The sequence below is a fragment of the Pristis pectinata genome, chromosome 24 (assembly GCF_009764475.1).
Source record: "Pristis pectinata isolate sPriPec2 chromosome 24, sPriPec2.1.pri, whole genome shotgun sequence".
In the NCBI taxonomy this organism is placed as follows: Eukaryota; Metazoa; Chordata; class Chondrichthyes; order Rhinopristiformes; family Pristidae; genus Pristis; species Pristis pectinata.
Window position 1 is genome coordinate 29,788,550 of NC_067428.1, and position 14,584 is coordinate 29,803,133.

Sequence of the window (14,584 nt, forward strand, 5' to 3'; positions counted from 1 at the left end):
GACCCTTCATTAGGACTATTCTGATGACAGAACATCAATGTTTATTCTGTTTCTCTCTCCACAGATGCTGCCTGACCTGCTGAGTATTTCCAGCAATTTCAGTTTATATGTGTTTTCACAGTGCTCAGATTTAATGGGAAATGAGGTGATTTTGGAAACGGGTGGGAGATTAATATCTGGTTCAGGCACATCACTAAAAGCTACAACATTTGTTGAGTGCAAATAATCATAATGTGGGGATGGTTCAAAAAAAAACAAGGGGAAGTGGTATATCCTTCTTTAGCTGGGGAGGCCAAAACTGTACACAATTTGATCTCACCAGGGCCTGCCTGATTGTAGTAGGACATCTCTTTACATCAATGGGCTAGATTGTCCACACCCTGCCCGCAAGGACCCAAGTATCTGCCCATCTTTCCTGGATCTGGAAGGGCAGAGAAGCTGACTCCCTACCTGAGAGTTGCCTCAAGAGGGAGAATGGACTCCAACTACTCCTCAGATCTGCTAAAATCATTTTTAAAAAAATTAAGTGACACTCTGTAGTTAGAAAAAGAAATAATGAGAAACATTTAAATAAAGGACCTGGACTTACCTTCTCCAGCTGGATGGTGTGTTCAGCAGTGCCAGTATCTGCCTCCAGTTCACTTCCAATGTTTGGCAAACTGGTACAGAAGTCCGAAGTGAGTCGAGCCATGAATGACCAACAGTCGGCGACTCCCGATGAAAAAGCCGGTCAACTTGATTCACCCCATTGGTTTGTTCTGTTTCCATGGCATAAAGGCAGTCACAGGAACAAAAGAACATGGAGTAGATCATCTGGTTCTTCAAGCCTGCTCCACCTTTCATCAAAATCATGGCTGGACTTTCACCTCAGCTGCATTTTCCTATCTCCAAATCCCTTGATTCCCTTAACATCCAGAGATCTATTGATTTCTGATTTGAGTGAACTCGATGGCTGAGCCTCAACCCTCTGGAGCAGAAAATTCCAAAGATTCACAAAATTTCTCTTCATCTCAGTCCCAAATGGCCAACTTCCTCTGAGATTGTGACATTGGCTCCAGACTCCTCAGCAGTGGGAGACATCCTGCATCCTGACAATTGAATCCTATAAGAATGAGGTCTCCTCTCGTTCTTCTAAACTTTAAAGAATGCAGGTCTTGCTCTTTCAGTCTCTTTTCACCTGGCAAACCTGCCATCCCTGGAACCAGTTTGGTGAGTCTTTCGATAAAAAAACAATCTGCTGGAGGAAATCAGTGGGTCAAGCAGGATCTGTGAGGGGAGGAGGGAGGAATTGTCGATGTTTTGAATGAATCTTTGTTCAGGGCAAATATATCTTTTAGATAAGAAGAACAAAATTGTACACAATATTCCACATATGGTCTCATCAAGACTTGTCTAATTGTAGTGGGACATCTTTATTCCTGTGCTCAAATCCTCTCTTAAGTTAAAGGATATGGGGAGAGCTGGAAAATGGTGTTGAGGCCGAGAGTGGATCAGCCATGACCTTATTGAAAGAAGCAGTATGATCAAGAGACTGATTGGTCTACTTCTCTTCTTGCCTCATGCATTTTCGTGTTCTTATAAGGCGATCGAGAGTTTATCACCTATTTACCTTTCACAGTTTCAGGACCCAATGAGAATGGGATTACCAGTTAGTTGATGTCACTCCAATAGCCCAGTGGAGACATGTTGCCAGGCTACTTGATCTCCACCATTAAACTCCTGCCTTTAACAGGAAATTAAACTATTATTTCCAACTAAGGTTTCCACACACTATCAATAGAAGTGATCAATATGAGGGACTTTTTAAATAAATAAACACTGATTTCCAAACGCTTAGCATCTGAAGCACAGTTCAAGCTTATTTTTCCTAAGTGGTAACATTTCACATTCGGGATCCAGCTTCACACCCAGTCCACACTGATGGGACAAAGCCATCTTTCTGTTTCTGCTAACTAGCAAGGTCGTAATTAACATACATTTGGGTCTTCTTGGCTCAGATCATTGTAGATATTGCAATAAGTTGACACAAAGCACAAATCTTATTCGGGAAACGGCCATCTTTAAATATTTATTTGTTTGAATGTCCCTTCCATCAACTGCAGAGCCAATGCAAACAGGATTAGAATGGAACCATGTATAAAATTGTGAAGGGTTCACCTCGACATCACCTGAGAGGGAACCCCCTCATCTCAGTAGTCAGCCAACTTCTGTTTCCAGTGCAGACACATCGAAAAATGCCACTAATCACCTAAAGCTCATTTGTGCAGGCTCTGACCCCAACAGAGACTCATTGACAGTTTGGATCCTGCATGAAAATAACTAACCTTCCTTCTTCAGTTCCAAATCCGTGGAGACTGGCCTTCTCAAACTTCTATCTTTACCCCTCAACCACCCAGTCCCCAGATATTTCAGCCCCTTCCCCTGCAAGGGTGGAACGTGTTGTCAACAAACTTGGCCAATCATATCGTGCTTCTTTAACACCATCCGCAAGAAGTCATGGTGTCATGTTAGCTGCAAGCTCAGGGCTGGTTTCTGGGTTTAGTGGCACTACTGAAGGGGTTGCAGCAGCAATGTAATGAAAGGTGGCAATTCACAGCCGTGCATAAAAATAAAGAGTAACAAATATATTTTTGTCCCCTTACGAGAAAAGAATAAACTTACTGCAGAGATTGGTTCCTTACCTTGCCTTATGAGGAGACATTGAGTGACCAGAGTTGTATTCTCTAGAGGTTGGGAGAATGAGAGTGGACCTCATTCAACCATACAATATCAGGGCTTTGCAGGTTGGATGCAGATTCTTACTCAAGAGAATGCATTTAAGATGAGAGGGGGTAAGTTCAAAGGAGATGTGCGGAGCAAGTTATTTTTACACAGAGGGTGGTGGGTGCCTGGAATGCGCTGCCAGGGGTGGTGGTGGAGGCAGATACGACAGAGGCATTTCAGAGGCTCTTAGATAAGTACATGAATGTGCAGAGAATGTAGGGATATGGACGTTGTGTAGGCAGAAGGGATTAGTTTAGTTCAGCACGGCATCATGGGCCGAAGGGCCTGTTCCTGTGCTGTACTGTTCGGTGTTCTAGAACTTCTTACAGGTTAGATGCAGGGATAATATTTTCCTTTGGAAGTGGAATCTAGAATAATGATCCCAATCCCAGAAAAAGGGGTAGGCTGTTCAGGAGTGAGCTGAGGAGAAATTTCTTAGTGCAGAGTGTGGTGAATCTTTGGAATTGTGTACCATAGAGGTCTGTGGAGACTCGGTGAGTTAGTTTTTTCAGCGCAGAGATCGATAGATTTCTGGATATTAAGGGAACATGAAAATGGAACTGAGATATGATCTCGACGAATGGTACAGCAGGGCTTGAAGGATCAGATGACTGACTCCTGCTCCTAATTATTAAGTTCTTATATCCTTCAGTTGTTACCCATTCCACAATTAGCCTAAACGTGCAACTAACCACGTTGGCATTGGTATTGGTTTATTATTGTCACTTGTACCGAGGTACAGTGAAAAACTTGTCTTGCATACCGATCGTACAGATCAATTTATTACACAGTGCAGTTACATTGAATTAGTACAGAGTGCATTGATGTAGTACAGGTAAAAACAATAACAGTACAGAGTAAAGTGTCACAGCGACAGAGAAAGTGCAGTGCAATAAGGTGCAAGGTCACAACGAGGTAGATCGTGAGGTCAGAGTCCATCTCATCGTATAAGGGAACCGTTCAATAGTCTTATCACAGTGGGGTAGAAGCTGTCCTTGAGCCTGGTGGTTTGTGCCCTCAGGCTCCTGTATCTTCTGCCTGATGGAAGAAGAGAGAAGAGAGAACGACCTGGGTGGGTGGGGTCTTTGATTATGCTGGCTGCTTCACCAAGGCAGCGAGAGGTAAAGACAGAGTCCAAGGAGGGGAGGCTGGTTTCCGTGATATGCCTCCCCTCCATAGACTCTGTCTTTACTGGTATCTTTATTTGTTTTATGTTATTATTCTTCAGCCAGCGTGCTATAATTTTAACATTGCTAATTCTTTTCTCCGAAGACAGTGTTTGAACAATGGTGCATTACCTTCTACAAAGTGTTTTACAGCTGGCTACCTGTGCTGACACTGGGAGTTCTGGACAAGGTAAGGGATCATCACACCACATTGCCTGCTCTCACTCACCACCAGAACTCTACAAGGCATCCTTCAGCATCCTCCGATCCTGTTTTGGCCACATCTGGAGTATTGCATTCAATTCTGGCTGCCCCCATTATGGGAAGGATGTAGAGGCTTTGGACACACTGCAGAAGAGATATCCAGGATGCTGCCTGGATTAGAGGGCATCAAAGTTGAGTTTATTCTCATAAGTAAGCTTGACTTTAGTGCCCTCTGATCCAGGCAGCATCCCGGTGAACTCCTTCCGCACCCTCTCCAAAGCCTCCACATCCTTCTTATAATGGGGCGGCCAGAATTGAAGAGGTTCACCAGGATGCTGTCTGGTTTAGAGGGCATGTACTATATGGAGATCTTGGACAAAGTTGGGTTGTTCTCTTTGGAGCGGCAGAGGCTGAGGAGAGACCTGATAAAAGTTTATGACATTATGAGAGGCATAGATAGGGTAGACAGCCAGTATCTTTTCCCCAGGGTCAAACTGTCTAATATTAGAGGGCATACATTTAAGGTGAGAGGGGATGTTCAAAGGAGATGTCTGGGGTGAGTTGTTTTACACAGAGAGTGGTGGGTGCCTGGAACACACTGCCAGGAGCTGTGGTGGAGGCAAATATGATAGAGGCGTTTAAGAGGCTCTTAGATAGGCAGAGAATGGAGGGATATGGACCTTGTGTAGGCAGAAGGAATTAGTTTAGTTAGGTGTTTTATTGCTAGTGTAATTAGTTCGGCACAACATCATGGACCAAAGGGCCTGTTCCTGTGCTGTACTGTTCCATGTTCTATCACTTCAGAGAGGTCCTGAAGGTCCAGATCACTCCTGAGGTTGCCTTAGCTTTTGGGACTTTTAGTGGTTCTTGGCAGAATTACAGGGGGGGCCCTCATCTCCACTCCAGGGGAATCCTAATGCTTCTCTCTTCCCAGGTAGTCTCCCACTCAAGTATTACCCAAGAGACCACAGATGCTGGAATCTGGAGCAACACACAATCTGCTGGAGGAACTCAGCGGGTCGAGCAGCATCTGTGTGGGGGGAAGGAACTGTTGACGTTTTGGGTCGAAACCCTGCAACAGGACTGAGAGTGGAGAGGGGAGATGGCCGGTATAGAGAGGAGAGGGGGAGCGGTGAGACAGGAGTCTGAGGTGATTGGTGGACTGAGGAGGGGTGTAAGATGACAGGCAGGTAGTGTCAGGTAGGGGAGGGGAGTGGGGTTGCAGTTAGGAGACAGTGGCAGGTGAATGATAGATGGAGGCAGACAGAGAGAGAGAGAGAGGGGAAAAAGTATTTTGAGGGGTAGATGGAGTGAGGGTGGGGTGGGGGGAGGAGGGAGTGTGGGGAAGAGGGTGAAGGTTGGAGACAGCTGCTGGAGGGAGATAAGCAGGAACTCAATGGGCTACCAGTGCTGGGCTCTGATAAATAAAGAAGGCGGTAATGGAAATCATTAGGGGAGAGGTGAAAGGCAGGATGGAGCCAGAATCCAGGCCTGAATTTACCTTCATAAAATCAAACAGGATTAGACATTTGTAGAGCAGTAATAATAAGCATGGCGTGGTCCTAATCCAGTGAAAAAAGTAGATCCAATTAAGAATTGCAATGAATCTGCATTAAATACTAATCATTCCAGCCCAACAGATCAATGTACGTGTTCACATTTTCTGCAAACTTCCTCCTACCCTGATTCCCTCTTCCCATTCATTATTATCCCCATATTCCATCCCTCTCGGGTAGGCACCGTTCTCATCTCTTGCTAAGTAGATAAATGCTCTCTGCTTCCACAGAGCGTTCTGGGTTCTCAACACTCTGTAAAGAACAGATCGCTCCCTTAATCCATTATCTTGTATTTATACTGACTTGCTGTGTAGCTAAATCATTGATAAGGTTGTCCCAGTCCTGGACAGGCTTAATAATGAACCCTGAGCAGTTGCTAAACCACATTGTTTAAGCCAGTTCCAAATCACAGGGAAGTTAGAAACTTTTTGATGAAATTATTTCTTGAGTAACTGACTGAAGCTTGAGATAAAGCCAATGACTCCAACTCCAGGATGGCCCCAAGGGAGTTGGCAATGGAATCCCAAGGGAATTGGTAATGTCATAATGGTGAGGATTTTCTAGTGCTACCTCAAGGTTGAATAATTCTGGAGAACAGTTTGATCTCGTGGCTAGGAGCAAAAAAACCAGAAAAAGTTGTAAATACACAGCAGGTCCATCAGCATCCATAAGAGAAACATAGATTAGCATTTAATTAGTCCCCTCCAGACATCAGACTACACACTAGAGCCAATTAAATACTCTTTGAAGTGGAGTCATTGTTGTAATATCTGAAATGTGGCTGCCAATTTGTTCATACTGAGTTCCCATAAATAGAAGTGTTAAAATGACTGTCACTTTAATCTTGAGAAAGGGATAAACATTGACCAGAGCGCCAGAAACACCTCGGTTCTCTCCTCCGATATAACACGATGGAATCCTTTACGTGAACCTGACGTAACAGGCAGGAGCTCAGTTTAATGTCACTCCTCCGACAGCACAGCACTGCGTCAGTGTTGTACTGGAACGTTGGCCTTGGTTTTATTTGCCCCATTCACTGGGGTGGGACTTGAAACAAGAATCTTCTGACCCCAGGGCCAACTGGACCAAAGCTCTGAGAGGAGCCCTCGCTCGTCGTGTGCCCTTGCAAAACGCCATCAAAGATGGCTTCCTTCTGCCTTTTCCTGACCAAGGCTAAACAATCTACCTTGCATTTCCTGCACTGGTTGCGTTTTACTTCCGACTTAGGATTGCCTTCCCATTTACCCTGCCGTGGAGTTTAATATTTGTTACGAAATCTGTTTCTTGTTACTGATTTCATGGAACATAAAATATAGAACATTACAGCAAAGAAACAGGCCCTTTGGCCCACAATGTCTGCATCAGATACAATGCCAAATTAAACTAAATCCCTTCTGGCTACACATGATCTATATCCCTATATGTCCCTCCATATTCATGTGCCTAACAGCCTCTTAAACGCCCCTATCGTATCTGCTTCCACCACTCCCCCGGCAGCCAGTTCGAGGCATCTACCAGTCACTATGTTAAAAAAAACTTGCCCCGCTCGTCTCTTTAACCTTTCCCCCTCTCACCTTAAATGCATGTCCTCGTCAGTGAACTCCTGCTGGTGGTGAGGTGCTGAGCTGATAACTGGATGAGACCGAGGTGTGAAGAGTCTGAGCTAGACTCACTGTCGAGAGAAGGTTAACATCAATCTGAGCATAACTGATCCCAGCTCCCAAATTATGAAGGATAACTGCTCCTTCAACAACATATTTTAAAAAGACTGATATTTAGCCTGAACTCTCCAGTGTAGACCCAGTCTGAGTGCATAATGGCAAATGGAATTCGATTAAGCAAACAAAGATATGGGCCAGATCAAAGAGGTAGCGTGGCCTGTGATCTCAGGTGTTGTGTAGAATAGGCACAGGAGAGTCTGCCTACAGACCAATCCCGATAAGGCTCCAGTGCAATGGAGAGACAATGTCAGGCTAGTTCTGCTGTCTCTCTGCTCTTCACACTCCAACCCAACGAGCTGAAAGGTGTCCTTCAATGTTGCACCATCCCATGATGTCATGAGTCAGGAAGGTCCATGCCGTTCCTCCTAGAATGGTCAGTAATGCAGAATGTGGAGCTTTCTTCAACTCAATGCACTTAAAAACAATTTGAATGTTTCCATCTCACCACAGAGCAGCTTCCATAGTTAGTTCCCAATCCTCATTCCTCCAGGCAAAATCAGCAGGAGCCTGGGAGCCATTTTAACATTGACAAGAACAATCGATCGGAATTAAAAAAAAAGTGATCAGTGGCTTCCTCCTGGCCATGTTTCAGCTTAAAAGATTTGAGTACAAAATGGAGTAGGAGCTCTTTTTAAAAAAAAGAGATCATTTAATAAAAGACGATCGGCTGGCAAAATGTTGAAAATATTAAATAAAGAATGAAGAATCCCCATGACAGAAAGATTTGACTCATAATTCAAACTCTTCCACCAAAAGATGGCAGTGTTGCACTGACTAATGCCTTCATGGAACAGACAGAGCGAATGATATCTGCAAACGAGGGCTTCATGCCACATTGGGAATGAAGGATCACTGGTTTGAATTTGTGCTCATAGGGTGGATGAGTTGGCAGCTTTGATATTTAAACTTTCATGAGGTGGAACTAGAAAAGGAGTTAATTTTCATCTATATCATTCTGCCCCATCAGATCGCCTAATTGTTTGACCCCAAGCAATTTTACACGACATTGACTTCAATAAGGAGTAAAGTCGGCCAGGCTATGACCTATACTCCACACTTCTGCACCTGGACTATAGTTTCTGTAGCTCCAGTAAATTCCCCTGACCAGCTTTCCAGCACTTCGAAAATCAACGAAACTGCAGCTGCTGGAATTCCAAAACTAAAACAGAAAATGCTGGAGATACTCAGCTGGTCAGGCAGCGGAGAGAGAAGCAGATTTAATGTTTCAGGGAAAGGCAGGCTCCGTTTCTCTCTTCACAGTCGCTGCCTGACCTCCTGAGTGCTTCCAGCATTTTCTGGTTTTGTTTCCACGGCTCCTGGGTGGCCCATTGTTGCAGTGTGTGAGAGGCAGCAGGAAAATACGTGCATTCCCCATTAAGTACCAGTATTTGCCAACATAAACCAAGTCGTTGCACAGGTAAAGGATTTAATCATGAAGAATTCCTTGCAAGAAATAAAGTCTAACATTGGTGATTCATTATGAGTAACTTTCTTCAATTGACATCATACCATTTCCATCCATAATATCACTGGGACTGCGAAGCTGCTGTTTTTAACATGGTAACTCCAAACACCTGGGAGACAATGGCATCCATTTCCCTTTATAAACATAGAACACTACAGCACAGTACAGGCCCTTCGGCCCACAATGTTGTGCCGACATTTTATCCTGCTCTAAGATCTATCTAATCCTTCCCTCCCACGTAGCCCCCTATTTTTCTATCATTCATGTGTCTTTAGTGATATATCTCATTTTGGGTTATGATGCTACTCACATTGTTATGTTTTCCCTGCTTCTAATTCTGTGCTTTTGAAATTTCAGGACATGAGTGATACTCTGAGTATCAAGTACCCTAAACGCTACAAAATTGGGCAACGGAATGAGTTATTTAATTACAAGATCTTCTCAATTGCTCTACTTCATGGACTTCTAAGTTCAATAGTTTTATTTTTTATTCCATATGGAGCATTCCTGGAGAATGTGGGTCAAAATGGCATAACGTTGTCAGATTACCAGTTTTTGTCAATGGCTGTTGGTACTGCTGTGGTGTTGACTGTTAATATTGAGGTAAGTCCATGATTAAAGATTGCACTGCATAGTGATTAGTAAGCAGAAACATTGGGTGTCATATTGACTGATGTAACTATTTGCCAAGACCATGCCATCAGGTGACATGGTTGGTTTAGGAAGGGAGGTGAAGTAAGAGGCATAACTCACGCAACCCTTCAAACTTGATTGACCAGTCACATCATCATGGCTCACAAGGTATCTTTATTAGTCACATGTACATTGAAACGCACAGTGAAATGCATCTTTTGAATAGGGTGTTCTGAGGGCAGCCCGCAAGTGTCGCCACGCTTCCGGCGCCAACATAGCACGCCCACAACTTCCTAACCCGTACGTCTTTGGAGTGTGGGAGGAAACCGGAGCACCTGGAGGAAACCCACACAGAGACGGGGAGAACGTACAGACTCCTTACCGACAGTGGCAGGAATTGAACCCGGGGCACTGGCGCTGTAATAGCGTTACGCTAACCACTACGCTACCGTGCCTACCCCAACTGAGTGCATTTTTAAGTGCTTTATTTGTCTAAATGAGGGTATCTTTGTATGAAGGTGTTTGGAAGTAAGGGCAAATCATTAATAACTGAATGTTTGTATTTAGAAGGCGTAATTAAGAACTTCCTCTCTGAACAGGTAATGTTGGAGATTTCCTCCTGGACTGTTCTCTCTGTGTTGTCTGTCATCATCAGTGTTGGCCTCTATTTTTGCATCACCCTTTTGACTCAGAGTCCTTTGCTGACTCGGCTGAAGCCAGACGTGTTCCAATTCAACGGTAAGACATCAATTAGACCCTTTTCATCTGCAGAGTTTACAGCACCCTGGTGAATTATTTTAGCAGTTTGCTCAACTCTCAATTTGCCACAGAGTATAAGATTAGCAGATTTAATCTAATGTTCTCATTTTACATCAGGCTTTTTCACCTATTTCGATTGTGTTGATTTTTCTTTAGCTCTGAGAAGTTAACGGTCTGCATCTTTTTGAAGTATCACCTCTGCATTTCTAAGTGAATAATGTACAGGTATTTCTGCACAGCATTTCGCAAATGTAGAACTACCTGCACATGCGATTAAGTGTCTTTTGTTCCATTTAAGGAACTTGCATGTTTTTTGTATTAAAGTATTACAACATCTATCACATACTCTGGAAAGAGTGCAAAGAAGATTTACGGAATGTTGCCAGGATTTGAGGGGCTGATTTATAGGGAGGGGTTGGACAGGCTAGGACTTTATTCCTTAGAGTGTAGGAGACTAAGGGGTGACCTTATAGAGGTGTATAAAATCATGGGGCACATAGATACAGTGAATTCACACAGTCTTTTTCCCAGGGAAAGGGGAATCAAAAACTAGAGGGCATAGGTTTAAGGTGAGAGGGGAGAGATTTAAAAGGGACCTGAGGGGCAACTTCTTCATGTAGAGGGTGATGTTTATATTGGAACGAGCTGCCAGGGGAAGTGGTTGAGGCAGGTACAATAACAATATTTAAAGGCCACTTGGACAGGTACATGGATAGGAAAAGTTCAGAGGGATAAGGGCCAAACAGGGGCAAATGGGACTAGCTTAGATGGGCATCTTGGTCAGCATGGACGAGTTGGGCCGAAGGGCCTGTTTCTGTGCTCTATGACTCAATACTCTGCTTAACCACATGTCTTTCAGAACAATTGAATTGTTAATTAAATGGTATATTCAGTGTCAAAGAAGTTTCTGAGCTTCATGAGCTTGTATCTTTACAGCTGATAGAATTGGATCTTACATCGATTCATGAATATACAGAGCTTTTACAGAGTCACAGAGCACAGATACAGGCCCTTCGGCCCAACCAGTCCATGCCGACCACGGTGTCCACCCAGCTCGTCCCAATTTCCGACGTTCGGCCCATATCCCTCCAAGTCCAGCCCCTAACCCACTGAGTTCCTGCAGCTTTTTGTGTGTTGCTGAAAGTTTGATTCTTGGTCTGTTCTGAATGATGACACTGGGAGCACGAAGTTTAGTCTTCGTACCTCCAAGCAGAGGAGGGCAGACATCAACCGGAGTCCTTGCACCTGATCACCACCCTGTGGAACTCAAGGGCATGCATTAAATATTGGGCAAGGGGAGGACTGAGACAGGACAGACAGGAATCATGACATTTTGAAAAAGTTAGTGCTCCATTGTAGAGGTATCCATGGGCTGGGAAGGTTATTCTGCTCATTGTCACTGCATGACTGAAATGCTTCCTGCGACAAGTGTGTGAGGCAGAACAATGTGCTTGGAATTGCAGAGAGTGGGGAACGTGTACCTTTAGGAATAGACAGAAGGAAAGGGAGAGAAAGATGAAGATAATGGGGAATGAATTAGAGAGAAAAGGAGAGATCATGAAGGAAAAAGACTGTGCTTCCCTTGTAAGATAAGGCTTGATGATTTGGTGTAGGAGGTGATGATAACCTTGCTCTTGTCCATCCAAGCAGGGAAGTCATGGGTTTGGACGGGACTGACGAAGGAGCTTGATTGAGTTGGGACAGTGAAGTGAGAACAGTAGGTAGTGCATGCTACAACCACAATAGGCCAGAGTTAGAGGGAGTGGGCATTCGGGCCGATCGCTTTGCTAAATTTGTGCGGTTCATTACCATAGTTCACAATTTCCTGCGAAATGTGAAGAGAAGATGAGCAAGAGCATTCGCAGTTCTAAACGTTCTTGACTTAATGTTATAGGAGCAGCATTGAACTCTTTCAAGCAACCATTATTTTGGCTCACCATCCTGTTGGCCATCGCTATCAATATTATCCCTTCCGTTACAATTCGACTACTTTTGCGAATCTTTGGTTCCAAAGCTGCTGGAAGTGTAAGTGTTGGTGCTTTGAATTGTTCTATTAGTCGAGTATTTGTTTGTAGTCAAGAAGAAAATAAGTTAAAATCATGCCTTCATTGAACTATAGTTGTATATTTTTACTTTGTGAATGTGGCTAAGGGAAACTCTTCCTCACTGTTTTGCTCACAATACACTCCTGAGATTGGCTAATATGTTGGAAGACAGAAGTGTAGAAAAATAGCAAGAGTTGACCACTTGGCGCTTTGAGGCTGCTCTAACGTTCAACCCCTGCCCCCACCATTGCCCCTTCTTTACTTCCCTTTCCTAACCTATCTCTCTTTTTTCTCCTCGCCTATTGCTTTTTTTTCCTCTCCTGCCTCCATACCATTGGCCCATCCCCCAGTGGATCTGCTCTCCCCTCCTCCCCCACACCTGCCTATCACTGTCTCTTACCTGCATCTACCTATCACCACCCTGTGCCCACCCCACCTCCCCTCTTTAGTCCACCTATCACTGCTCTGCTTTTCCCTCCTATATATTGGGCCTCCTCTTTTCCTATCTTCAGTTCTGAAGAAGGGTCCTGACCCGAAACGTTGACCGCCTGTTTTTCTCCACGGATGCTGCCTGGCCTGCTGAGTTTCTCCAGCGTCTTTTTGTGTTCACGTTATGTTTCAGCCTTTTCCCCTTATCCCTTGATCTCTCCAACCCTTAGAAAAATATCTTGATTTGGCTTCGATTGCTTTCAGTGGCAGAGAATCCCACAGGTTCACCATTCTCTGGGAGAGGAGGGCAAACATTAACCGGAGTCCTGGAAGAAGAAATGTCTCCTCATCTCAGTCTTCAATCTTTTCCCTCTTATTCTTAGACTGTAGCTGACCCACCATCCTGCAACTAAACTGCCCAGTCCTCTTAGAATTTTGTATGTTTCTGTGAGATCCCCTTCTTTTAAACTCTAGTGGATATAATTTACCCAATCGTAAGTCCTGGGATCAGTCTGCGTACCTACACTCATCTCTGCAGTTGTACTAGTGGGAGGGAGATTTTACGGCTTTGAAAATTGGTATTGGGTCTCGACAGGTTGGAAGTAGAAAGGATATTTCCTCTTGTGGAAGAATATTGACGTCCTTAATGATGGAGGTCGCCTTCCTGAGACATCACCTCTTGTAGATGTCCTCGATGGTGGGGAGAGCTGTATTTGTGATAGAACCGGTTGAGTCCACCACTCTCTGTAGCTTCTTGCGTTCCTGTGCACTGGAGTTCCCATACCAAGCCATGATGCAACCAGCAAGTAATGGACTGTTTTTGTACTTCAAGCAGTCCTACCTCTGATGTCTCCACCCTGACTTCAACCATCATATGCTGAGAAATTCACCCCTCCAATGCTCTGTAGTAGTAATTAAACCAGAAGGCTTTGAACTATTTTCTGCAGTTCTGATAGAGTCATTTGAGACTCGCATAATCAAAAAGTACAATAACATTTAAAAGTAAAACAATGATTTTTGCTGCTAAAATCTACCTGCATAGAATCAAATTTTGGAAGCAGAATGGACCGAGCTTTCACTGATGCCATTGACCGGTAATGAATTGCTTTGTGTGATGCTAACTGCCCATGTGGGCTTTTTGAAACAGATGTCCAATTCATAGAGTCATACAGCACTGAAACAGGCCCTTCGGCCCAACTCATCCATGCCGACTGTGTTGCCCAGCGAGCTAGTCCCATCTGCCCGCATTTAGCCCATAGCCCTCTAAACCATGTACTTATCTGGATGGCTTTTAAGCGTTGCTGATGTGCCCGCCTCAACCACTATTTCTGGCAGCTCCTTCCAAATATGCACCACCCTTTGCGTGAAGAAGCTGCCCCTGATGTCCCCTATAAATCTCTCGCCTCTGATCTTAAACCTATGCCTTCTTGTTTTTAGCATCAGCTCCCTGGGAAAAAGATGATGGGCTTTCACCCTGTCTACACCCCTCATGATCTTATACACCTCTATCAGGTCACCCCTCAATCTCCTATGTTCCAGGGAATAAAGTCCTAGTCCATTGTTCAGTCTGCAGTCTGATTTTTTTCCACACAGCTTTTCACTTTAGTTCTTTTCAAAAACATGTCCTGTAACCTTTTGAATCTTCTCTTCAGGTAGTGCATCAAGAACATAACAACCCCTGTGTGAAATAATTACTTTCGTTTCATTCTACATCATTTCCCTATCATTTTAATTCCGTGATTGTCAGGGGAAGCTGTTCTTCCTGCGCCACCAAAACCCTTCATCTTTCTACACCACTGAAGTCCCTCATTCCTGTAGATCTTTTGTACGCTGGAGATGCAGG

The 14,584-nt window shown here is 44.2% G+C and overlaps 1 protein-coding gene across 3 annotated transcripts in view; it reads left to right on the forward strand.

Moving 5' to 3' along the window:
* Positions 1–14,584, forward strand: part of LOC127582454 (phospholipid-transporting ATPase IC-like) — a 114,923-nt gene that overhangs the window by 92,750 nt on the left and 7,589 nt on the right. For all 3 annotated transcript variants that reach the window (XM_052037718.1, XM_052037719.1, XM_052037720.1), the window contains 4 exons: positions 4,036–4,119; positions 9,233–9,478; positions 10,108–10,246; positions 12,162–12,292. In XM_052037718.1, the coding sequence (XP_051893678.1) occupies positions 4,036–4,119; positions 9,233–9,478; positions 10,108–10,246; positions 12,162–12,292 (600 nt within the window). The remainder of the gene's footprint in view (positions 1–4,035; positions 4,120–9,232; positions 9,479–10,107; positions 10,247–12,161; positions 12,293–14,584) is intronic.